The sequence below is a fragment of the Dama dama genome, chromosome 27 (genome assembly GCF_033118175.1).
Source record: "Dama dama isolate Ldn47 chromosome 27, ASM3311817v1, whole genome shotgun sequence".
Classification (NCBI taxonomy): Eukaryota; Metazoa; Chordata; class Mammalia; order Artiodactyla; family Cervidae; genus Dama; species Dama dama.
In genome coordinates this window covers 37,650,001-37,675,891 of record NC_083707.1, presented here as the reverse complement: position 1 = coordinate 37,675,891, position 25,891 = coordinate 37,650,001, and the positions used below count along the sequence as shown (strand labels likewise).

Sequence of the window (25,891 nt, the reverse complement as noted above, 5' to 3'; positions counted from 1 at the left end):
GTTGGTAAAAGAGCACAAACTTTCAGCAGTAAGATGAGGAGCCCTGAGGAGCTAATGTATATAACATCATAAGTACAGCCAGTAACACTGTATTGTGCAACTGAAATCTGCTAAGAGAGTAGAACTGTGATAAATTAAAGATGCATACTATGAATCCTAATTACCAGTAAAACAACAGAATAACAGCTAATAAATCAATTAAGGAAATAATGGAGACACACATACACATATACTCAATTTGAAATAAGGCAGAAAAAAGGGAAACGGGGGAGGGGGGATAAATAACAAAGATGGCAACCAAGCATACTGATAATCATATTAAATGTAACTGGTCTAAAGAAAGTTAAAGTGAAAGTTGCTCAGTCGTGTCCAACTGTTTGCACCCCATGGACTATACAGTCCATGGAATTCTCCAGGCCAGAATACTGGAATGGGTAGCCTTTCCCTTCTCCAGGGCATCTTCCCAACCCAGGGATGGAACCCAGGTCTCCTGCATTGCAGGCAGATTATTTACCGAGCCACAAGGGAAGCCCAGTTGGTCTAAGCATCTCCATTAAAGGGCAGAGATCATTAAATTTCAATACACAACTAAATGCTGCCTAAAAGAAACTCTTTAAACATAAAGAGACAGTAGATTAAAAGGTTGGAGAAAGAGTTATCAGTTTAATACTAATGACAATGAAGCTGTAGGAAATATATGACTATTAGACAAAGTTAATAAAACAGTTGGAGAAGGAAATAGCTACCCACTCCAGTATTCTGGCCTGGAGAATTCCAAGGACTGTAAAGTCTATGGAGTCACAAAGAGTCGGACACAACTGAGCAAATTTCACATACACACAATAAGAGTAGCACCAGGAAATGAAGAATGAACAATGAAACAAATATGCAGGTAAATAAAACAGACTACTTTTCTCTGCTTGAGATTTTAAAATTACATTAGACTACTGAAATAAAAATAACGCTGTGTGATGTAGTTCTCAATGTGTGTAGCAGTAACACTTAAAACTAAATAATCAATGGGAGAGAGTTAAAATACCTAAACAATTTGGTGAAATTTCTGTAATTCACTTTAAGTGGCAAATGTCCATACTTAAGAGTATTCCCTGGAGCAACCATCAAAAAATAAAGGATATATTAAAAAACACTACAAAGAAAATGGTATAGCAAAATATGTTCAAGTAAACCACAAAAAGGCCCAGAAAAGACAGATGCAAAACAAAAGGAACAAATAGAAAAGTTAACACAGGACATATCTAAGTACTAATGTATCAATAATTACAGTAAAATGGCAGACTGAATTTAAAAATGACCCAACCATATGTTGTAAGAAACTCATTACAAACATAATGATATAGGTATTTTAAAAGAAAACAGATATGAAAAGATACACCAAACATGAACCAAAGGAAAGCTGGAATGGCTACAGTAGCACATAAAATACACTTCAGAGCTAGAAATTACAGGGACATAGCAGCATTATGGGGGAGGGTATGGCAACCCACTCCAGTATTCCTGCCTGGAGAAGCCCCATGGACAGAGGTGCCTGGTGGGCTACAGTCCATGGGGTCGCAAAGAGTAGGACACAACTGAGTGACTACGCACAGCATACAGCAGCATTATAAAATGATGACAGGGTCAGTTCACAGAAAAGTTCTAACAATCCTAATTGTGCATAAACAAAATAACACAAGTTAAAGATACACAGAGCAAAAATTCAGAAAACTGAAAAGAGAAGATCAACAAACCTGCAAATAAGTGGAGTTCTTCAATACCCCTCTCTAAGTCACTGCTACACAGAAAATCAACAAGGAAAAGAAAGAACTGAACAATATCATTCACTGATAGAATCTAATTGAATCTTACAGAACACTACTCCCAACCACAGCAAAATACACATTCTTTTCAGGGACACAGAAAATTCACCAAAATATAGATTATATCCTACATCATAAAACAAATCTCAACAAATTTAAAAGAACTAAAACAACATAGAGCATGTTTTCTGACTATAATTAAACTAGAAAGGCAAGAAAATCTATTGGGAACATTTGAAAATTGAGCACCACATTCCAAAAAAGATCCATGGATCAAAAAATGAAGCTGCAAGGAAAACAAAAGTTACACTAAAATCAATGACAGTGAAATTAAAGCATGTTAAAATTTGTGGGATACAGTAAAAGTAATCCTGAGAAGAAAACTTTTAACACAAAATACTCAACTTAGAAAAGAAGTTAAAAAAAAAAAAGAAAAAAACTCTTTTAAGATTCTACATCAAGATACTACCAAAAAAAGCATGTAAACCCAAAATAAGAAGGGTATATATGATAAAGATCAAAAATCAAAGAATTTGAAAACAGGAAAACAGAAAACAAATCAAACACTGGCTCTTACAACATTACCAATAACTATATGCCAATAAAATTGAAAATTTAATGAAATTGAGTAATTTCTAGTAAAAACAGAATGCACCAACACTAAATCAATAGTGGAAAGCCAAAATATACTTATAACCCTATAGAGAAATCAAAGCAATAGTTAAAAATTCCTCTCACAAAAAACAGACCAGACCCAAATGGTTTCCCAAGTGAGTTTTATCAAACTTTTATTAAGTGGTTTAAAGTATAAATTATAATTTATCACTTTGGAAAATAATTCACCACTACTTTGTAAGTAACATTCATTTTTATAACCTACAAATTCCCTCCTAGGTATTCACCTAACAGCTTATGTAGATCTGGACCAGGAAACATACATAACAGAACACTCCACACACAGTGCATGCATAAGATAATACTGCCAGCAACTGCTAAGAATCGGGGGAGAAAGTCAAATGCCTACTGACTGGAGACGATAAATACAGTGAGATTTCTTTTTGGTGTACACAAAAGATTACACAGTTGTGAAAATGAATGAACTACAGACCCCACACAAGTAAAAAATCTTAGTAATCTAACACTAAATGAAAATGCAAGTCCCTTGTAGGTCAACATACAGTATGATTATGTTTTGTATTATCAAAAACAAGGAAAATTAGATATACACATTTCACTAATAAAAAAGGAAACAAAAACAATGCAAAATACTTGTTAACTTTGGTGGAGGAATAGGTAGAGTAAGTGAGGAGGACACAGAAGTAAGTCACAGGAAATATTCTACTTATCAGATTGGGGGCAAATTCTGGCTATTCAGCTTATTAAATTTTTCAATAAATAAACTTTAAAAGTAAATGTTTTGAATTGATATACTGTCATAAATCAGGAATTATAGCTAATTAAATTCTATGAACATACTGTCTACTAAAAAAACAGTTAAATAGGTTCAAAGACTTTAATTACTGTAACAATACTTCTAGCAAATAAGCTGAAAATACCCTCCCCTAAACATTCTCCTTAAAACACATATGGGAAAGTATATCAAAAGTTTGGGATGGGGCAACTCAGAGATAAAACAATATATACATACTTAATCTGATTCAAAACTAAGGAATTCTGTTCACTGATTAGAAAAGGACATTCATAATGACCAGGCAGTAAGCTTCCTTTTCCATTCATGAAAGCCCAACCTAAGCAAAAACCCTATTATAACAAATAAGGCCAAAAATAGTAATTTCCAGTAAGTTTTATACTTGTGTAAATGAGTCCAGAAAATTCCTATGCCCACACTCAAGGGAAATATAAATCTCCCTTCATGAAGAGAAATACAAGCATAAATATAATTCAAGACCTTAAGAAACAATTTTGCATCACAGAAGTAGTTCCTCTGAAGAACTTAAAGTTGCCGCCTTCAAAATAAATTTATATCACAGTCTAAAAGAATCTCAGAAAATATCTCACTCTTATTCTTGATTCAATATAAGAGGACACATTAGAAAACAGAAGCAAAATCTTTATGAGACTATGTCATAAAAATTTTAGAAAGTAAGAAAAAGGAATAGAAGAGATGATCAAATTAGTAAAAAGAAAGTAAAAACAATGCAAGTGATTGCCAGGAAATATGGCAGAGTGACTATATATATGTATATTTATATCTCACTATCTCAAATCTACCAGAGGGGAAAAAAAAATCAGGTTCAATGAAGACAGCTTCATCTTCACAGAAGTGACAAATGGCCACATATCCCTAACTGAGCTCTGGAATGTACCTGTGAGACACAATGAAAATAACCAAATCAAAGTAGGGTGGCTACATGTTACATTCTCATTCTCTAAATTCAACTAAATGCAAATATCTACTTGAAATATCATCTTCATCGCAGAAAAATACTGAAGACAAAGGAGCTTTTTCTTTAGGGAAAATCCTGTTAGAAGTCCATTTCTACAACCTTAAAATGGCATGGGAAGTGAGCCATGTGGCATGCTATTTTTATTTTCCCAAAAATGGTTGACTTGAGTTGAGAGCGTTTCAATTACTGAGCAAGTTGATGGTGCAGAAAGTAGCACTGATCCAACACACACCTGAATTATGGCCACCCAGTGACCTAACTAATGTCACCTTTCTTCCACAAAATAGATTAAATGAAAAAACAGTAATACAACAATGTCCTTAGGTACCTAACTTAATTTATAAGGCAATGACTAACAGTGCCTCATTCACGAGCAAATTTCCTATATCCAGGTAATGTTCTGTATCTTAGGGGTTTGGATTACACAAGTGTACTACACACTCGTCAAAACCCAGTTAATTGAATGATCACTTCCAGAATGGCACATTAAGAACCTATGAAAATCCACTTTGTTAAAAGCAAAAACAATAACTGAAAAAATTGTCAAAATCAACTTTCTCAAAACTCCACAAATATTAATGTCTTACCAATAATCGAAGGAGTGGTTATTTAAGACACATCGATGAGTCTTTGGTAAAAACTGCTACCTCTGTTATGTTTTAACATACCCTATCCCATTTCCCTCTCACCAGCTCTACAGAAGCCTTGAAAACCAACAGCCCTGCAGTCATGGTGAAAACTGACAGCCTAGGAGTCGCTGGAATAAGTTTGGAGTTTCCCAGAAGTTCCTTCCCCATAGAACTGCCATTATTGGATCTGACAATACCCTAGAAACCTCCACTTGCAGGGTTTGCCTTTATTTGACCTAACTCAGAACTTGCTCAGTGTGAAAAGCATTTTCCCTAGGTCATTTGTCAGAAGCAATCAGGGGCAGATGTTTATCATCATAGCTGACTGAGGCAATGAAAACAGTTGGAAAAAAAACACAAATCTGGCCAAAAATTTAGAAGGAAAAGCTGGAGGATGGGAGGTCCATAGTGGTTTTCAAAAGCTCCAACACATTCACGAGAATCAAGAAGATCACACTCCTATTCAGGACTGTATTTATATTCAAGAAAGTACTGAGAAGGCCCTAATCTCTCATTTATGGCTGACTTTGATATTCAGTGCAAGCAAGAGTTACAAGCTAAGGCAGAGCAGTCCACTTCCTGTAGGAACATTAAAAACATGGCCCATGTGCACACAGAACCCCTTGGCAAAAGCTGGAAGACTCAATGGTTCCAGACACTTAAGAAAAATGTCTGGTCATCAACTGACCATTAGATTAACTGAGCAGAGACTTCAGAGGCAACACAATATAAAGAATACAGGTTTTACAGAATTAGCCTAGGGAAGTCACTACACAAGCAACAAAAAGACAAAAGGAACAGTAAGTCATGGGTGTGGGTGCGTGTTAAGTCGCTCAGTCCTGTCTGACTCTTTGCCACCCCCACAGACTGTAGCCCACCAGGCTTCTCTGTCCATGGGATTCTCCAGGCAAGAATACTGGAGCAGATTGCCATTCCCTTCTCCAGGGGATCTTCCTGACCCAGGAATTGAACCCAAGTTTCCCTCATTGCAGACAGATTCTTTACCATTTGAGCTACAGAGAAGTTCCAATAAACCCTGGGAAGGGAGATAAATTTAATTTCCAGATCTGCCACACTACATTACTTAAATATCCTGTTCTAAACAGAAAGCTATGTGCCACACCAAGAAATATTAAAATCTGACCTACACACAGGAAAAACAGCTCTCAGTAGAAACTGTCCCAGAGAAAGCCCAGGTCTTAACTAGACTTACCAGACTAAGATTTAAGTCAGCTATTTTATAACAAATGCTGGAGAGGATGTAGAGAAAAAGCAACCCTCCTCCACTGTTGGTGGGAATGTCACTTAATGAAGCCACTATGGAAAAATTATGGAGCTTCCTCAAAAAACTAAAAACAGATCATATTACCATACGATCTGGCAACCCTACTCCTGAGCATATATCTGGACAAAAATACACATGCACCCCCATGCTCACAGCAGCACCACTCAAAATAGCCAAGACACAGAAACAACCTAAATATCCACTGACAAATGAGGGATGACAAAGACGTGGTACATATATACAATAGAATGCTACTCAGACACAAAAAAGAATGAAACAATGCCATCTGCAACAACATGAATGGACCTAGAGATTATCACACTAATTGAAGTCAGAAAAGAGAAACACAAATACTGTATGATATCACCTATACGTGGAATCTAAAATATGACACAAATGAACATTTATAAAACAGAAACAGGCTCAAAGACATAGAGCACGGACTTGTAATTGCCAAGGGTGGAAAGTGGGAGAGGGATGGAGCGGGAGTTTGGAGTTAGCAGATGCAAACCAGTATACGTAAGATGGATAAACAAGGGAACTATAAACAAGTAGCTATTCCTACTGTATAGCACAGGGAACTATATTCAGTATTCTGTGATAAACCATAATGGAAAAGAATTGTTTTTAAAAAAGAATATATAAAAAAATAAAAAATAAAAAAAAATAAAAAAGAATATATATATATATATATGTATAAATGAATCACTTTGCTGTACAGTATAAATTAACACAGCATTGTAAATCAACTATATTTCAATTTTTAAAAATTTAAAAAATAAATCAGCTATTTTAAATACATTCAGTGAACTAATAAATTATTTCTAATGAAGTAAAGTACGAAAACAATACTTCACCAAATATAGACTATCAGTAAAAAACAGAAACTACAAAGAACCAAATGAATTCTGGATTAAAAAAAAAAGAAAACCTCAAAAGAAATTTCAATAAGGTGACTCATGAACAGATATGAACAGGCAGAAGAAATAATCGGTGAACTTAAAGACAGGTTGATTAAAATTATTCAGTCCAAGAAATGAAACAAAGATGAGCCACATAAGGACAGGAGAGGAAGAATATTTGAGTAATGGCCAAAAACTTCCCAAATTTGATGAAAATCTTCATCTAGACCTCAAAGAAGTTCAACAAACACCAAATATAATCAACTTAAAAACCATACATACCACAATCCAAGTATCAAAAGTCAGAGGAAAAAAGAGAACTTTGAAAGTGAAAGAGAGAAGTGACTAATCACATACAAGGGATACTCAAGATTAAAAGCTGATTGCTCATCAGAAACAATGGAATCAGAAGACAGTAGGTTAACATATTTGAAGTATTGCCAGAAAAAGACTGTCAACCAAGAACTCTTTATTCAGCACAAGTAGCCTTCAAAACTGAAGGGGAAATTAAGACACTGACAGATAAAACCTGAGGGAATTTGTCATTAGCACATCTGCTATGAAATAGCTACTGAAGAAGAGTCTGCTGAACAAACTGGAAAGACTTCAGAAAGTAATCTGAATACAAGAAAAAATAAAGAATAAAGTAGAGGTAACTATATAAATAGAAAAGGACAGTGTATTCTTTACAACTGTCTGCCAATCTGATTTAAAAAACAGCTGCTTAAAGCACTAACTATAAAACTGTATTGACAGGGTTATAAGGTATAATGTCATCGTTTATATGAAAATAATAATACAAAGGAGAGGGGAATAAAGTTATATAGAAACAAAGTTTTTGTGCATTATTGATATTAAACTGGCATTTATCCAAAGTGGACTGTTTAAAATGTTAATTGAAATCCCTAAGAAACACAACTGAAGTAGATTAACAACTATCCAAAGTATACCAGTGATTGCAATGAGAGGCAGCATTGACTATAAATGGGTACAGGGTTTCTTTTGGAGTATGAAAACGTTCAGAATTAGTTGTGATGGCTGCACAACTTTGGTATGAATTATATGACCATAAAAATAAATTCATTTAATGAAGATATACTTAAGACAGATGGGAGCATTTCAAGGTAAATTTTACTTCAGAAGAAAAAATCGAATTCTACATAATGATATCAATATTTGATGCAACAGGAGAAAGCTTACTGATATCTGTAATTTACTTTGAACTGAACCAAAAAATAAGTTGACCTGGACTTCCCCGGTTGTTAGTGGATGAGAATCCACCTGCCAAAGGGGACATAAGTTCGATCGTTGCTCTGAGACGATTCCACATGCTGTGGAGCAACTAAGTCCATGCGCCCTAACTATGGGGCCATCTGCTACAACTACTGAGGCCCCCTCACTGCAACTACTGAAGTCTGTGTACCTAGAGCCAGGGCTCTGCAACAAGAGAAGCCACTGCTCTCACACCTAGAGAAAGCCAACACATAGCAACAAAGACCCAGCCAGCCAAAAACAATCAAGTAATGTTTTTAAAAGTTTTTAAGTCTGTCAGATTTTTTAAAAATGACCTAAAGGTTAGCCAGCAAATTTGACAAACTCAGCAGCAGCCACAGGACTGAAAAAGGTCAGTTTTTATTCCAATCCCAAAGGAAAGCAATGCCAAAGAAGGCTCAAACTAACATACATCTGCACTCATCTCACACGCTAGCAAAGTAATCCTCAAAATTCTCCAAGCCAAGCTTCAACAGTACATGAACCATGAACTTCCAGATGTTCAAACTGTATTTAGAAAAGGCAGAGGAACTGGAGATCAAATTGCCAACATCTGCTGGATCATCGAAAAAGCACGAGAGTTCCAGAAAAGCATCTATTTCTGCTTTTTGACTATTCTATAGCCTTTGACTGTGTGGATCACAACAAACTGTGGACAATTCTTCAAGAGATGGGAATACCAGACCACTTGACCTGCCTCCTGAGAAATCTGTATGCAGGTCAGGAAGCAGCACTTAGAACTGGACATGGGACAACTGACTGGTTCCAAGTCAGGAAAGGAGTACATTAAGGCTATATATTGTCACCCTGCTTATTTAACCTACATGCAGAGTACATCATGATAAATGCTGGGCTGGATGAAGCACAAGCTGGAAGCAAGATTGCTGGGAGAAATATCAATAACCTCAGATATGCAGATGACACCACCCTTATGACAGAAAGTGAAGAAGCACTAAAGAGCCTCTTGATGAAAGTGAAAGAGCAGAGTGAAAAAGCTGACTTAAAGCTCAACATTCAGCAAACCAAGATCATGGCATCTGGTCTCATCACTTCATGGCAGATAGATGGGGAAGCAATGGAAACAGTGAGGCACTTTATTTTGTGGGGCTCCAAAATCACTGCAGATGGTGACTGCAGCCATGAAATTGAAAGACGCTTGCTCCTTGGAAGGAAAGTTATGACCAGCCTAGACAGAATACTAAAAAGCAGAGACATTACTTTGCCAACAAAGGCCCGTCTAGTCAAAGCTATGGATCTTCCAGTAGTCACGTATGGATGTGAAAGTTGGACTATAAAGAAAGCTGAGTATAAAAGAATTGATGCATCTGAACTGTGATGTTGGAAAAGACTCGAAAGTCCCTTGGACAGCAAGGAGATCCAACCAGTCCATCCTAAAGGAAATCAGTCCTGAATATTCATTGGAAGGACTGAGGCTGAAGCTGAAACTTCAATATTTTGGCCACCTGATGCAAAGAATTGACTCATCTGAAAAGACCCTGATGCTGGGAAAGATTGAAGGCGGGAGGAGAAGGGGATGACAGAGGATGAGATGGTTGGATGGCATCACTGACTCAGTGGACATGAGTTTGAGCATGCTCCGGGAGCTGGTGATGGACATGGAGGCCTGGCATGCTGCAGTCCATGGGGTCGCAAAGAGTCAGACACAACTGAGAGACTGAACTAAACTGAAAGGTTAGTGGTATAAAAAGAGATGTGGTAAAGCAACTGTCAATGGTAGAAACTTAGTATGAATATGTTGCATATTGACTACAGAATTTCAACTTTTCTGTATGTTTGAAAATATTTATAAAATGTTGAGGGAAAGAATAGTGTTCAGTGAACACTCAGGAGATCCAGCCGGTAGACTGTTCTACAACTAGCCTGAATAATATTAAAAAAACAAAACAAAAAAGACTTCATGAAAGACAAATATGGGGAATTATAGAATAAAGGAGGCAAGAAAGACATGACAAAGGGAATCTGAATATGGACATTATATTAGCTATTTTGAATCACTAAGAAATGTCTTGAGTGTAATAATGATATTATGGCTATTTATGAAAACACAGCTGTGAAGGAAATAACATGGTACAGTTATCAAGCAGTAAAATATCGATTTTGCAACTTACAAATGATTTAGAAAGAGAAGCTGTGTTCTGTGTGCATGCATGTGCACACCCACCCACCCACACACAAACAGAAGGTTACAAATGTGGCAACATGTTAACAGAAATCTAGGTGAAGGATACAGGAGTGCTAAAACTGATTTTTTTACTTATTCCTGGCTTTTTATTTGAAGTTTTTACAATATATCTATTAATTTGAAATTTTTCAAAATAAAAGAGAGGAAAGGGTTGTATCAAAGTGAATGAGACTTTTAAATAATATTGTCAAATAGAACTCTCCAATTCATCCCCCACTACTGTCCTCTTCAAAATGCTCTGACATTGGTCTTCCTTTTGTCTCTCAAATGAAACACGGTAATCACAGTTTCAGGGTCTTTGTCTTTGCTGATGTCCTACTTGGAATGCTCTTGCCCTAGATTTTCACTTTGGGTGTTTCTTTTCTAATCACTCAAGCCTCAACTGAAATCTAACCTCAAATCACCTCTTCCAATTCTTCTGATTCTCTTCTAATCACCTCACCTAAAGAAGACAGCCATCAGGCTCTAACATGTTACTTGATATTTTCTTATCAATAACTGAAGTGCTTATATAGTTTTTGGTTTACTTTAGGCTTTTCCTCTACTATAACATAAACTACAGTCAAGAGTCAGCTGCTTTGTGTTTTTAGGCTATCCTTCCTTTTCTTCCATAGCTTATTCCCTATATACGAACATCCTTATATTCAGTGAAAAAAAAACTTAACTGGAAGCAGTAAAACAGCTGATCATTTTCTCTATAGAAGCAGAAGCTAGAGCAGTGTGGGGGAGGGGGGTTACAACCGACACCAACAGAAACTGGACTGAGCTAAGGGACTGATGGTTCTGGGCTCACAGACAGTATGAGTACATGACCGCTGTAACAACTGTGTGTCTGGGTGCAATATCCATAAAGCTAGGATCAGATCCAACAACAGGTAGACTTCTTCCAAAAATTAAAATTTCCCTAAGATATGAATTAGGTTTAAAAAGCTCCACTTCTTTCAACTCTTCCACTTGATTTAACTAACATTTTTTCTGACCCTTTGCCCCAATCTGCCATCTGTCCTCCTTTCATTTCTACTGAATATTTCTATCTTATGCTAAATTCTATCTTTAGACTATGAAAGATCACTGTCTTCTTTATGGCTATTTTATAAATCTTTGAAGTGGCATGTACTCATGAAAATGGTGAATAAGAACAGTTGTAGAAAAATCTGAGGCCAAGAATGAGAAGGAATAGCTACCATGCTGCTGCTAAGTCACTTCAGTCGTGTCTGACTCTGTGCAACCCCATAGACGGCAGCCCACCAGGCTCCCCCGTCCCTGGGATTCTCCAGGCAAGAACACTGGAGTGGATTGCCGTTTCCTTCTCCAGTGGATGAAAGTGAAAAGTGAAAGTGAAGTTGCTCAGTCGTGTCCAACCCCTAGCGACCCAAGGGATTGCAGTCTACAAGGCTCCTCCGTCCATGGGATTTTGCAGGCAAAAGTACTGGAGTGGGTTGCCAATGCCTTCTTCGAATAGCTACCATGATAGCTTGTATTTACTGACTGCTTATCATTTGCCAGGCTCTAAGGATTTTACATGCACTAACTCATTTGGTTTTCACAAAACCTTAGGCAGTATTATCCCCATTTTACAGATATGTAAACTGAGACAAAGAGAAGTAAAGTACCCTGACCAGTGTCATACAACTAGTAAAGCTAGAATTCAGATGAGGCCAAATGATCCCAGAGCCCTTGCTTTTCACTTACTGCCTCTCATCATGGCACGGAAGGCTTTACAAAGTTGATGAAAACTATGAGCGCTGAAATCTCAGAAATGAGAAGGCAAATGCATTAAGTATATTAATTTTACATATTATTGAGACAGATCCTTAAATTTGGGTGACTTTCCTTGATATAACAAAGAGCAAAGGAAATAGGACATGAATAAATACTAACTTCTTAATAAGAATGTTAGCAGATTCTCCCCACATGTGTTTCTTAAATTATAAAACATAGCTTAAACATCAATCCCACTGTGAGTCATGGCTCTAAGTAGAATTCACCTATCTCAAGGACCTAAATCTTTATATCCCTGACAGTTCTGAGTATACTTCGTTTCCTCTATGACATTCTCATTCAGGATATTTTCTACAAACATATTCCCATACAAAACTCTTGCCTAGACTCTACTCCCTAACAGCTGTGAACGTTTTGTAAAGCAGATCCCTGAAAGAGCCACAGTGAGCTCCAGAGTACTACATGTGGTTCCCTGGACATTTTGCATGAGGTATGAGGTGACTTCTAAAACCCACTTAAAAAACATTCTACTGCTCTAGACACTATACAGCTTTCTTCAAACTTAAGTTATTAAGAAAAGGGGGAAAACTCCACAGTAGGCAACATATCAACGTAACTCCTACACATCTCAGGAAATGCAGAAAGAATCATTCAATGAAGGGTACAATATGATTTATGCAGTTTTGACTTTTTAAGTATTGATCTTAAAAACTTTTATTATAAAACTCTAAATAAATATGCTGATAACATATATAACTAAAGAAACAGAAGAGTTCTTCTCCTTATTAAAACACCCAGCTGCCCATAAAAAAGTGAGTAAGGTTCTCTAACCTTTCAAAGTCACCTTGCCTTGTAAATTTTGACAACCTATACACGGCCCAGTTGTTAAGCTGTTTAGAGGTCATTCCTCTTCCATTATCTATCACTGCAACGGCAGGTTTTCCTTGTGTTTCATCAAAATGCTATGAAATAAGTTCAAAAAGACAGGAAAAGTCATATCAGTATTAAAAACATGCAAAGTTCAATATAAAAAATGTGATTCATTGGGCTCACTCATACAACTTTCTAAAAGGCACTCCAGCTATATGAACCAAAGGCCTTATAATTCTTCATGTCCTTTAACCTAGAAATTCCATTTCTCAGAATGTAGCTTGAGAATTAGTCAGAGATGTGTACAAAGATCTATAAGGGTGCTCCTGATATCAGCACTGCTTACAATGGCAAAAACAAAGGGAAACAAATCTAAATGTTCAACAGCCATAGACTGATTACATAATTTATATTACACTAAATAAACCAAATTGCATCAGTGGTGTACTACACTGCAGAATAGCCATGATAAGGCAATGTTTACAATCTACTTCTAAGGGAAAATAGAAGATCACAAACAAAACGTACACTATGATCACACATACATGTATACATATATGCATAGGAAAAGGGCAAGTGAAAAAATTTTAATGAGACATCAGATAATTATTTCTACTTTTAGTTTATATTTTAATTTTTTTCCAATAAACGTGCAGTACTTCCATAAAAACACAAGTTAATTTGACTTAGAGTATTATTTTCTTACCAATTTGATCTGTATTCTTCTAACACCAGTGTTACGAGAAGTAGCAGACAAAGAATTGTCAATTAATTCTGCAAGAGCAAATGCTGGAAGAGAGTGAGAAAACATTACTGCTTAAGTTTTCCCTCCTAAATACATCATATAAAAGTTCGAAGTAGAAGGAACTCTGAAGTACCTTAAGCCATCACTTTTATTTTCCAAAGAGCTAAAATTAAAGTATTATCCTGATCCTAATGACACAAACATAATAAGGCATCATCAGTCACCAACAGCATAAAAAAAGCAGTCACCAACGAGTACTTGTATGGCACTACACAGCACGAGTGAGCCAGCCATGATTCCTGGCTTCAAGGAGTTTATAATCGAAAGACAGACATACACACATAAGAGACAAACAGAAGACCATAACCATAAAATCAAATAATAGTCTGTAGTACGTACTTACATCATGCACAAGTCAAAAGTAAGCACATTTAGGGATATGGAACAAATATAAAAGTGTCTATTAAGGGCTAATCTAAATACAGGTATCTCGCAACACCAACTTGTGAAATGGCAGAATGTATCTGCTTAACTGACACAAAACTGCTCTTAATTTCCTACTATACAACCAGCCTGACTTTCAGTTTATCAGTGGTTCAGCACTATTCTTGCCTGGAGAATCCCAGGGATGGTAGAGCCTGGTGGGCTGTCGTCTATGGGGTCGCAGAGAGTCAGACACGACTGAAGCGACTTGGCAGCAGCAGCAGCGCTATTTCTAACATTCTCCTTTCTCCAGGGTTAGTATCCAAACTACTTCCCACTTTTATCTCCTTAATTAAAAGGGTTGGCATGCTAAATTAACGTCTCTTTCACCGAAGCGTAACTCAACTTAAGCTGTAATTAACCCACAAAGTAGCATTCCAGCAAGCACTTCCAAATGCTAAACATGTAGGGGATGGCTCTGTTTATAAACTAGTTGGAAAGTAGTCATCACAAATCAGATATGTATAAAGATCTGGTGAAGGGTATTAACTAGATAATGGAGAAGTAGGGACACTGTAGGAAATGGGACGAAAAAGAGTTAAGGGAAATTTCAAAGGAAAAAATGAGTAGAATTTAGTATCTGATTAGATATAAAAGGAGCAAGAAAAAGAAATTCAAGGTGGCTTTGAGTGCTTGTTCTAGAAGACTGGAAAAATGGTCCTCTTTTTCCATAAAGGGAAAATTCAGATGGAAGGACAGAAAAATTCAGTTTTAGGTGTGATGTCCTACCATTGTACCAAGCTCAATAATGAGTAGAGGTGATGCACAGCTAGAACAGACCACGCTTAATGGAAAGAGTAAAACTGTGGCTATCTCAGTTACTTCTACAAAATAAGGTCATTACCTAATGTTAGCTAACACACAGGATTAAGGATCAGATGAGAAAATGCTCATAAAGCACTTGACACAGTGTCTGGCTCTGCAGCTGAGAGCAGTGACAGAACCAGCAGCAGTCAAGGTAAGGAAGTACAAGAAGAATTAGTCACGAGAATACTCAGTCATTTGCAACAATTAAAAAAAAAACCTGAAATAACCTGACTGTCTAGTAACAGCAGTATGTATGTAGCTGTCTGTGCACTAAGTTGCTCAGTCGTGCAAGACTCTTTGAGAACCCATGGGCTGTAAACCACCAGGTTCCTCTGTTCCTGGGACTCTCCAGACAAGAATACTGGAGTGGGTTGCCATACACTTCTCCAGAGGATCCTCCTGACCCAGAGACTGAACCCCCATGTCTCTTACGTCTCCTGCACCAGCAGGCAGGTTCTTTATCACTAGCGTCATGTGGGTCTCTTGCACTGCAGGCAGATTCTTTACCCCAAAGCAACAGTTGTTGTTGTTTGGGACTTTAGTCCCAAAAACAACAGTATAGTATTCAAATAAATTATGTTATCTAAATACTGTGTAAGCCCTAAAATAAATATATATTGACATACATGTTAAAGATGTTCATTACATTTTAAATTAAGATTGATTTAAAAAGAATGCATGAGGAATTCCCTGGCAGTCCAGTAGTTCAGACTCTGGGCTTTCACGGTCAAGGGCCTGAGTTCAATCCCTGGTTGGGAAACTAAGATCCCATAAGCTGTGTGGCACAACAAAAGGGAAAAAAATAAAGTATGCACCATATAATACCAAAAAAAAAAAATATATATATATATATATATATATATATATATGAAAAGGTCTGAAACAATAAACACCAAAGTGTTGGTGGTGGTTACATCTGGGTGGTAGAGATAGGAATATTCTTTGTGTTGTTTTTGTTTATCTATGTTTTCTAATTTTATACCAATTCTAATGCATATACAATGAAAAAAAATTTAGTAACTAAGTTTACAGGGGACCTCCCTGGTGGTTCAGTGGTTGAGAATCCATCTGCTAACACAGGGGACACAGATTTGATCCTAGTCTGGGAAGATACCACATGCTGTGAGGCAACTAAGCCCATATGCCACAATGAAGATCCAGTGCAGCCAAAAGTAAATTTTTTTTAATAGAAAGAAAATTTACAGGGAGCTCCCTGGTGACCTAGTGGCTAGGATTCCAGGCTTTCACTGTCAAGGTCCAGGTTCAATCCCTGGTCAGGGAAGTGAGACTCCGCAAGCCACATGGTCAAAAAAAAGAAAGTTTATAATGAATACCTGAACACTTTTGCAGAGTCCAGATGGAAGAGATTCTCTAAATCAAAATAATCCAAGGTAGGACAAAAACTGTCTAATAGTAAAGGTGGGAAGAAATGATAAAGAAACAATAAAGAACACAAACCACTTAGTTGTGCGGTTCAGCTACAAAAAATGTGCAAGGTATAACAAATATCTTCTCAACTGGGAGAAGAGTTTAGGAAGCTAGGAAGAATAACAGGAAAGGAGAGTGTACAGGAGGTAGATGTGTAAGGACACCATCTCTTATGAGTTGAAAAGGAATGAATTCTCATTTTATGTTAGTTTTAAAGGAGAGGTATCTTTACTTTGATGTAAGATGACTTAGGTAGAAAAGGAAATATATTGTGATGAAGAGATGAAGTAAGGAGGTTCACAAGAACTGATCATAGTCTTTGAATAAAGTAGAATGAAAGAACTTTTAAAAAGTCTGATCAAGGGAATAAAGGTGAGTGACAGTTTATCACAATCAGTACAAATGGAATACTTACGTAAAGGATTTTGTCCTTCACTTGCATAATATTCATACATGCCACTTTTAACCAATGTGTCATAGTGAGGTAGGAAGTCAATTCGTTCTTTAGTAGCTGTTAGCAGTAACTGATTGACTGACTGTAGCAGGTATAGAGTGACTCCATCTTTAACAGTTTCATCTGAAATCAAGAGGTAACATCTTAAGTGCTAAGCCAGCATCTAAAACACAATGAATTTATAATTTTAAATATATGAATTATATCTATGAAATGACTTTAAAAATCATACAGGCAAAAAAAAAAAAAAAATCATACAGGCAAATCCCCACACATTGGTCTGATCTATAATCAGTCGCGCTGTGTTAAGAATATCAGTGGAATAGGTCCAAATACTTCCACTCATCTGAAACACTCAATTCTTAAGTCAAACTGTCACAGAAAATCAAATGAGGAACTAATTAAAGTGGTTATCAATATGAATGGGAAGAATTATTAAATCCAAAAAGGAATCAAGCATGAAAAATTGGCGCGTCTTAGAATGTAACCGGGTAGAAAAAGATAATGGAAGAATCCAAGTTGGTCAGGAGAAGTAGCTCTTAAGGGTCCATGAAGAAGACCTGTGGCTGGATGTTGAGCAAGGTCTCATCTTTTGTAGCCGTAAGTGATAACTCTTTTCTTATAACCATGCTTGAAAAGTATGAGCTCTGGACAAAGTAGATGTGTAGAGCCAGTTTCCTCCCCCATTTCAACAAAGTAAACAAAAATATCGATAGTTTTTGATGCTTATCTATGTAATAAAATAGTTATTACCTTATAATGTACTAGAACATATTAAATATAAAAGCATAAATGCAACGTTGCTTACCAAAGTTATCACTGGTAATTTCTTTCCTACTTGTTGTTGTAATGACAAATTTCTCTCCAGGTGAAATGCCAAGTGTCTACCGAAAATAACAGAATAAAATCAATTATTATAGAAAGGAAATAAATGCACTAGTCAAGTTTACAAAAATATGAAAATACTGATAAGGATATTATATATACACAATTATATTTTTATGTATATATAAATATACAATATAGTATACAATAAATATACAATATATATATTATAACAATTAGTACTACATTTTTCTGAGAAATATGTTTTAACATTTTAAAATTTTGCCTTTGCATAATTAACCACAAATCTATCTATAAATTACCTACTTGCTTAACAAGGTAGATTTTTCTGCTATTTTATGTCACCTAAGAACAGTGAACATTTTGAAAGTGTTTAACATCAGCAGAGCTCTCAGACAAAAGACATATTATTTTGTGTCAATATATAAAGTAAACTTATTTGGAGCAAAGCATTAACACTTATGTTCATATATATTAAAATACTTAAATATGTAAAAACAGAAACGAAAATTACTAAACGAAAATAGAGGTTAATACTTTACAAGACTGATACAAAGACTGCCAGGCTATGCAGGATGTCTGTATAAAGAACCTCTGTATCTATTATAACCTCTTCCAAAAGTGTAACTTTAAAAAATTAAGGCAAATTATAAATTAGGGGAGTAAACTGCAACACAAAACAAGTGCTAACATCCTTCAGAGAAAAAAGCCTTCATAAATCAAGATGAAAGTCAACAAAGAGGGAAAAACCATGAACAATAAAAGGACGGGAAAAAGTAAATGACCAAAAAAACACATGAAAACCTGAAATTTCACAACAAAGCAAATATAAGAATTAGAAAAATGAGTTAATGTTTTCATTAAAATATTACATGTCATTAAAATTAAAAAACACACCCTCTTTCCAAAATCAAACAATAGGGCAACACACAGTTAAAAGATTTAACTTCTATTTCAGGTAATGATGAACTAGTTAATTTAAACCAACTTTACACAGACGATTACTAAAAAAAATCTAAACTAATGATACTCAAGTCTTCAATACTGATCTAAAAACCCTATTGGTCACTATTGAAACTAACTGAAAACCAACTCCCTACTCTGAACACCAACAAATTAAAGGGAAAGTAGACCATTCATCCTGCTTTCTTGTACCAATCAGACTTCAGGGTAACTATGTATCTCTAATTGATGAAGCAAAGTTGTTCTTTTGCCTCATCAATTAGAGGCAGAGAATGTGTTAATAAATGGAGGAATGGCAATCAGAACAGCACTATCAATGAATGAACCATTAAATTAAAACTTTATTACGAAGGAAGCCAGCTGAACCCACTTGAATCCCACTCGCTCGATCTTACCACTTAACAGTGGTAAGAAACAGAGTGGGTCAAATAGCCATACATTAAGTGCCTTCAGACGTGATATGATATGAAGTACCAACACCACCTATGAAGCATCTTCTCCCCCACCCCAGAGAAGCTGAGCCTAAATCTTAAGTCTGTAAAAATAACTTCTAGTTTATGGAGTATGTGGAGTTAGAACAAGCTAAATTACACCATAAAGGAATAGACAAATCCAGAATGTGGAATATGAGAGACAAACCAACTTGATTTCTTCAACAAGTCAATGTTAGGAAAAACAAAAAAGACTGGGGGAAGGTATTTTGCTAAAATGCTCTAAATTTTAAAAGAAATTAAGAAACAAAAAACCAAGTTCAATACAAGGACCCTGATTAAACAAACCAACCATAAAAAGACATTTTTGAGACAAACAAATCTAAGCATGGAATTAACTGTTAGATAATACCATTAAAATGTTAATTTTGATAGTGTGATAATAAAATGCATGTTGAAGTATACAGGAGTGAAGTAAACTAAGGCCTGGACTATGCTTCAAAAGGCAAAAATGAAGTGAACATGGCAAATACTTAAGAACTGTTGAATGTGGATAATGAGTATATGCAGGTTCATTTTAGGGGAACGACATTACAAACTGGTGAGGAAGAATATTGAGACAGTTAATGGTACAGAAACATTAGAAATCCCCATCTCAACATACATGAAAATAAACCCCAAGAGAACTAAAGCAGCTGTGTTTTAATCCAAAATTGTAGAGGAAAAATACGGAAATAATATTGACAGAGAAAAGCATTCCTGAAAGTACACAAGAAATGCAAGTCATAAAGGAGAAAAATTGGAAAACATGAAAAGATGCTCATCTTCACTAGTTATCAGAGAAATTAAAACTGGAGGACATGGCAGCCTGCTCCAGTATTCTTGTCTGGGCATCCCATGGGTAGAGGAGCCTGGCGGGCTATGGTCCGTAGGGTCACAAAAAGTTGGATACGACTGAAGTGACTTAGCACACAGCACACATCACTCCCATAAGGCTTGCAAAAAGTCTTAAGTCCTGATAATACAAAGCATAGGCCCTCATTAAATGAATAACACATGGTCAAATGGAATTTAATCCAGAGATGCAAGAATTTGTCAGCATCCTCAAATCAATCAATGTGATATATCACATGAACAAACTGAAGAATAAAAACCATATTATCATCTCAGTCAGTCAGTCAGTTTTGTCACTCAGTCATGTCTCTTTGCAACCCCATGGACTGCAACACGTCAGGCCTCCCTGCCCATCGCCAACTCCCGGAGTTTACTCCAACTCATGTCCACTGAGTTGGTGATGCCATCCAACCATCTCATCCTGTCGTCCCCTTTTTCTCCTGCCAGCATCAGGGTCTTTTCAAAGGAGTCAGTTCTTCGCATCAGGTGGTCAAAGTATTGGAGTTTCAGCTTCAACATCAGTCCTTCCAATGAATATTCAGGCAATCCACAGAAGAGGAAAATGTATTTGCAAACGAAGTACCGGACAATGGATTAATCTCCAAAATATACAAACAGCTTATATAGCTCAGTATTAAAAAAAAAAAAAATTTTTTTTAATGGGCAGAAGACCTAAAAAGACAGTTCTCCAAAGACACAGTCATCAGGAACATGAAAAGATGCCCAATGTCGCTAATCATCAGGCAAATACAAATCAAAACTAAAATGAAGTATCATCTCACACTGGTCAGAACCACCATCATCAGAAAGTCTACATGGAGAAAAGAGAACCCTTCTATACTGTTGGTGGGAACATAAACTGATACAGCCACTATAAAGAACCATTATGTAGGTTCCTTTAAAAATTAACAAGTTACTGTAAGATCCAGCAATCCCACTCCTGGGAATATACTTGAAAAAGACAAAATTTCTATTTCGAAAAGATACAAGCACCCCAATGTTTATAGCAGCACTATTTACAATAACCAAGACATGCAGCAACCTGAGTGTCCGTCAGCAGATGACAGGATAAAGAAGATGCACTGTGTGTACATGTACAGACACACACACAGAACGGAGTATTACTTGGCCATAAAAAAGAATGAAATAATGCCATCTGCAGCAACATGGACAGACCTAAAGATTATCAGATGAAGTAAGTGAAAGACAAACATCACATGATGCCAATTATATGTGGAATCTTAAAAAAAAGATACAAATGAAATAATTTACAAAACAGAAACAGACTCACAGACATGGGAAATGACTTACAGTTACCAAGGGGCAAAGCAGGGGGGAGATAAATTAGGAGTCTGGAATTAACAGATACACACCACTAGGGAATTTCCTGGCAGTCCAGTGGTTAGGACTCAGTGCTTTCACTATGGTGGTCTGGGCTCAATCCCTGGTTAGGGAACAAAGATCCTGCAAACTGCAGAGCCAAAGAACAGCAAAAACCAGATATACACTACTATATATAAAATAAAGAACAAGAACATACTGTACAACACAGGAAACTATATTCAATTACCTTATAATAACCTACAATGGAAAATAATCCAAAAAAGTGTGAGTCTGTGTGTGTGTATAAACACAAATAGACACATATACATCTGTGTTTGTGTACATCTGAAGCAGTTTGCTATACACTTGAAACTAACACTTTAAATCAACTATTAATTTCAGTTTAAATAAAAGTTCTATTTAAAAAAAAAAGATAGCTATATTTTGAAGGAAAAACAAATTAAGTATAGCTCTCCATATAGGGAAAATGAACTTACACATTGCGGACAGGGATAAAACCATACTGAAAAGCAATTTGGTATACTATAGTAAAGTTAAAAATATTCATACTCTACCTAATTCCACCCAAGAGAAACGAAGCTATAGACAATACACTGATGGAGAAAAGATTCTATTTGCTTACAGAAATAAAAACTGTCTTCACACATCTTCATTAGGTTTTTATATAATTAAAACTGTCTTTATTTTTCAGTACTTTACTACTTTATTTCTGCAACATCCCAACTGTTAGATCATGTGGTTATATATCGTATAGAACAAAACATGTGTTTTTATAATTACTGAAAAACGGTGTCACATTGAGTTAAGATTGATGTACATCTGAAAAGCATATACAAGTATTTCATATACTCTCTCTATGGCTCTATTATTCAGTCAAGATACATAGGTATCTTTTTTCTTTGCTTTATATATAACTTCACAAAATTATTTCTCAAATTCATAACTTTGCTAAATATTTTATAGCTCTGGTATTTCACAAATTATTTTTACATTATTCGTTACACTTTTACTCAAGATGTCATACCCTCCTCTCTCCATATTTTTAATCTAAAAATTTGTCTTAACTGACAGTCTTTCCTGTATGAGTACCAAAATAGCCTTGAATACAGAAACATTTTGTCTGCCCTTCTCTATATGAAAGCAGGATGACATTCTATATTGGGCAAGAGTTTTGACTGGGCTGTTTCATTTTTATAAGATCACTTCAACTCCACCTTTTTCTGGGTTCAAGTTAAAGCATATGGATTTTTATTTAATGAGTAACATAAAGAAGTGGCCCTCCATGTCTTTAGGTCAGGTTCAAACTATTGCTGCCCAACTTCTCTCAAAAGCCAATCTGAAGAAATATTTATGACGGGCTAATGAACTGCAAACCATAAAATCCTCAAATACCTTAAACTTGTTTAATGGATTAGATCAATCAGAAGCTATATACTTCAATGTATATCTCTGAACAAAAAACTAGCCTTTACTGATGTGTGCTTTGGTATTATATCCGATCACTCTGTCCCTCAATCACCCCAAAACCAGGAATATCCACAGTACACTTAAGTGAAAAACCTCTACAAAAATGTGGGTGGTTGATCAAAAAATGGGCCAAAGAACTAAACAGACATTTATCCAAAGACATACGGATGGCTAACAAACACATGAAAAGATGCTCAACATCACTCATCATCAGAGAAATGCAAATCAAAACCACAATGATGTACCATCTCACGCCGGTCAGAATGGCTGCTATCAAAAAGTCTACATACAATTAATGCTGGAGAGGATGCAGAGAAAAAGGAACCCTCTTAAACTGTTGGTGGGAATGCAAACTAGTACAGCCACTATGGAGAACAGTGTGGAGATTCCTTAAAACACTGGAAATAGAACTGCCACATGACCCAGCAATCCCACTGCTGGGCATATACACCAAGGAAACCAGAATTTAAAGAGACACGTGTACCCCAATGTTCATCGCAGCACTGTTTACAATAGCCAGGACATGAAAGCAACCTAGATGTCCATCAGCAGGCAAATGGATAAGAAAGCTGTGGTACATATACACCATGGAATATTACTCAGCTATTAAAAAGAATGCATTTGAATCAGTTCTAATGAGGTGGATGAAACTGGAGCCTATTATACAGTGAAGTAAAGTAAGAAAGAAAAACACCAATACAGTGTATTAACACATATATATGGAATTTAGAAAGATGATAACGACGACCCCATACGCGAGACAGCAAAAGAGACACAGATGTAAAGAAGAGACTTTTGGACTCTGTAGAAGGCAAGGGTGGGATGATTTGAGAGAATAGCATTGAAACATGTATATTATCAAGTGTGAAACAGATTGCCAGTCCAGGTTGGATGCATGAGACAAGTGCTCGGGGCTGGTGCACTGGGATGACCCTGAGGGATGGGGAGGGAGGTGGGAGGGGGGTTCAGGATGGGGAACACATGTACACCCATGGCTGATTCATGTCAATGTATGGCAAAAACCACTACAATATTGTAAAGTAATTAGCCTCCAATTAAAATAAATAAATTTTTTTAAAATGTGGGTAAAAAAAAAAAAAAAAATGTGGGTAGTAACTGGTTAAAAGCAGGTTGCAATACCCTAAATAACACAAAGGGCTGTTGTTTAGTTGCTAAATCATGTCTGACTCTACCTTGCATTAAAAGACAAAATAAGAAGAGCCTCTCCTATCTATAAGAATGTTGTCTATTTTATTAGGATTTGTGAGGAATTTAGGGAGAAATTTTTCTCAAATCAAAGGTTTGCATTCTTTGCAGCTGGAATATTTTTATTTTATAGACTTTGTGGGTTTTGTATTGATTATCTTGCCTTTGTTTTTACTTATAAGAAACTCAAAGGTGATTTCTTGGATCAGCACTGGTATAAGCTTTAATAAAATGAACTTTCATTAATTAGTTCTCAGCTTACTAGTCTACTCTTTCCTACATCTATCTTTTTTTCTTTTCATCTTTTGGAATTTTTAACACAACATACCCTATATACAAATTTTTTAAGAAAGAGGTTGATGCATTTAACTAAACAGCTATAAACCAACTATAAGATAAGGCTCCTAACCTCCAGGAACAGAGACAATTTTTTTTAAGTACAATATTATAACAAGTGCTATAATAGGGTAACAAGGAATAGTGGAACCAATCAGAAAAAGTAGGCATTTCCTCAAAATTAGGGGTGGAGAGGAGGGTTTGCACAAATGGGACTTAATGACTGGGCATATTAAGAACTAGCCAAATAAGTTATTTTCTAATCTTTGATTTTATAAGGTCACAAGGGTTCAGGTGAATCAATAACTGCTTATCACAGGTCTAAATGCTTCTGTCAAATCCACCTTCTATTCCTGCCTCTTGACTCCTCCTTTTTTTTTTTTTCCACAAAGTGAGCTTTTCCCCATATAACAGTTTAGGACCCATAATACTTCCTAGCACTACAAACACTTATTTAAGTTTTAATAAAAAACTTTAATTTAGTGCTCTATCTGCCTACTCCTCTAACATGGAAAATAGTGTGGGCCCTGTGGAGATTGTTTAAAAACAAAAACAAGCCTTAGAATCAAACAGATAGACCTGGATTCCGATCCCAGTTTCACTGCTTATGAACTTATTTTAGTTCTTCATGTATGTAACGGACACAAAGTTACAGGATTAGGTGGCATAATCTAGCTTTAAATTCTCAAAAAAAAAAAAAAAAAAGCCTCCCTTTCTATTTTTTTCTTACTAGTTCTTCCCTCTCCCTTCTAATTAAAGTTAACTTTCTCTTTTGTAGCAGGAAAAAGTAGGAGGGAGAAGGAAAAGAATTAATCAAAGGGAGTACTTTCCTTATTAAAATAATGAAGGAATGAAAAAATAAATAAATAAAAAAATAAAATACTGAAGGAATGGAACAGATATATTTGTTCTATATGTTCTATAACAAAGAATATCATTTGAATGGTATGTAACAAAAAGAACTTGGGTTCTGGATCTGAATTCTAACTTTTGTACTATCTGTTTGACTTAGGTGAGTCATCATCTCCAAAAGTGAGTTACCACTTCCGCAACAAGAGGTTAATACACTTCCCCTATACATGTAACACAGTTACTGACACTTTTGACATGAGAGAATTATTTCTAGAGTAAGGGCAAATTAGTACAACCTTTCTGAAAAAGAATTTAAAAATACATATCAAGAGCTTTTATATTCCTGACCTTTGATCCAGGAATTTGACTTCTAAGATTCTAAACCAAAGAAAACAAAGACATAGGCCTATGTATACAAGGGAAAAGAATCTGAAAAAATTTATATATGTAACTGAATCACTGTGCTTTACACCTGAAACTAACACGACATTGTAAATCAACTAGAGTTTCATTTTTTTTAAATGGAG

At 35.9% G+C, this 25,891-nt stretch overlaps 1 protein-coding gene across 2 annotated transcripts in view; it reads right to left on the bottom strand.

The window, feature by feature from the left end:
- SMCHD1 (structural maintenance of chromosomes flexible hinge domain containing 1) overlaps nucleotides 1-25,891 on the bottom strand; it is a 122,877-nt gene that overhangs the window by 93,670 nt on the left and 3,316 nt on the right. For both annotated transcript variants that reach the window (XM_061131061.1, XM_061131062.1), the window contains exons 2-5: nucleotides 17,834-17,909; nucleotides 16,987-17,148; nucleotides 13,815-13,897; nucleotides 13,070-13,200 (exon numbers count right to left, since the gene is read on the bottom strand). In XM_061131061.1, coding sequence (XP_060987044.1) covers nucleotides 13,070-13,200; nucleotides 13,815-13,897; nucleotides 16,987-17,148; nucleotides 17,834-17,909 — 452 coding nt within the window. The remainder of the gene's footprint in view (nucleotides 1-13,069; nucleotides 13,201-13,814; nucleotides 13,898-16,986; nucleotides 17,149-17,833; nucleotides 17,910-25,891) is intronic.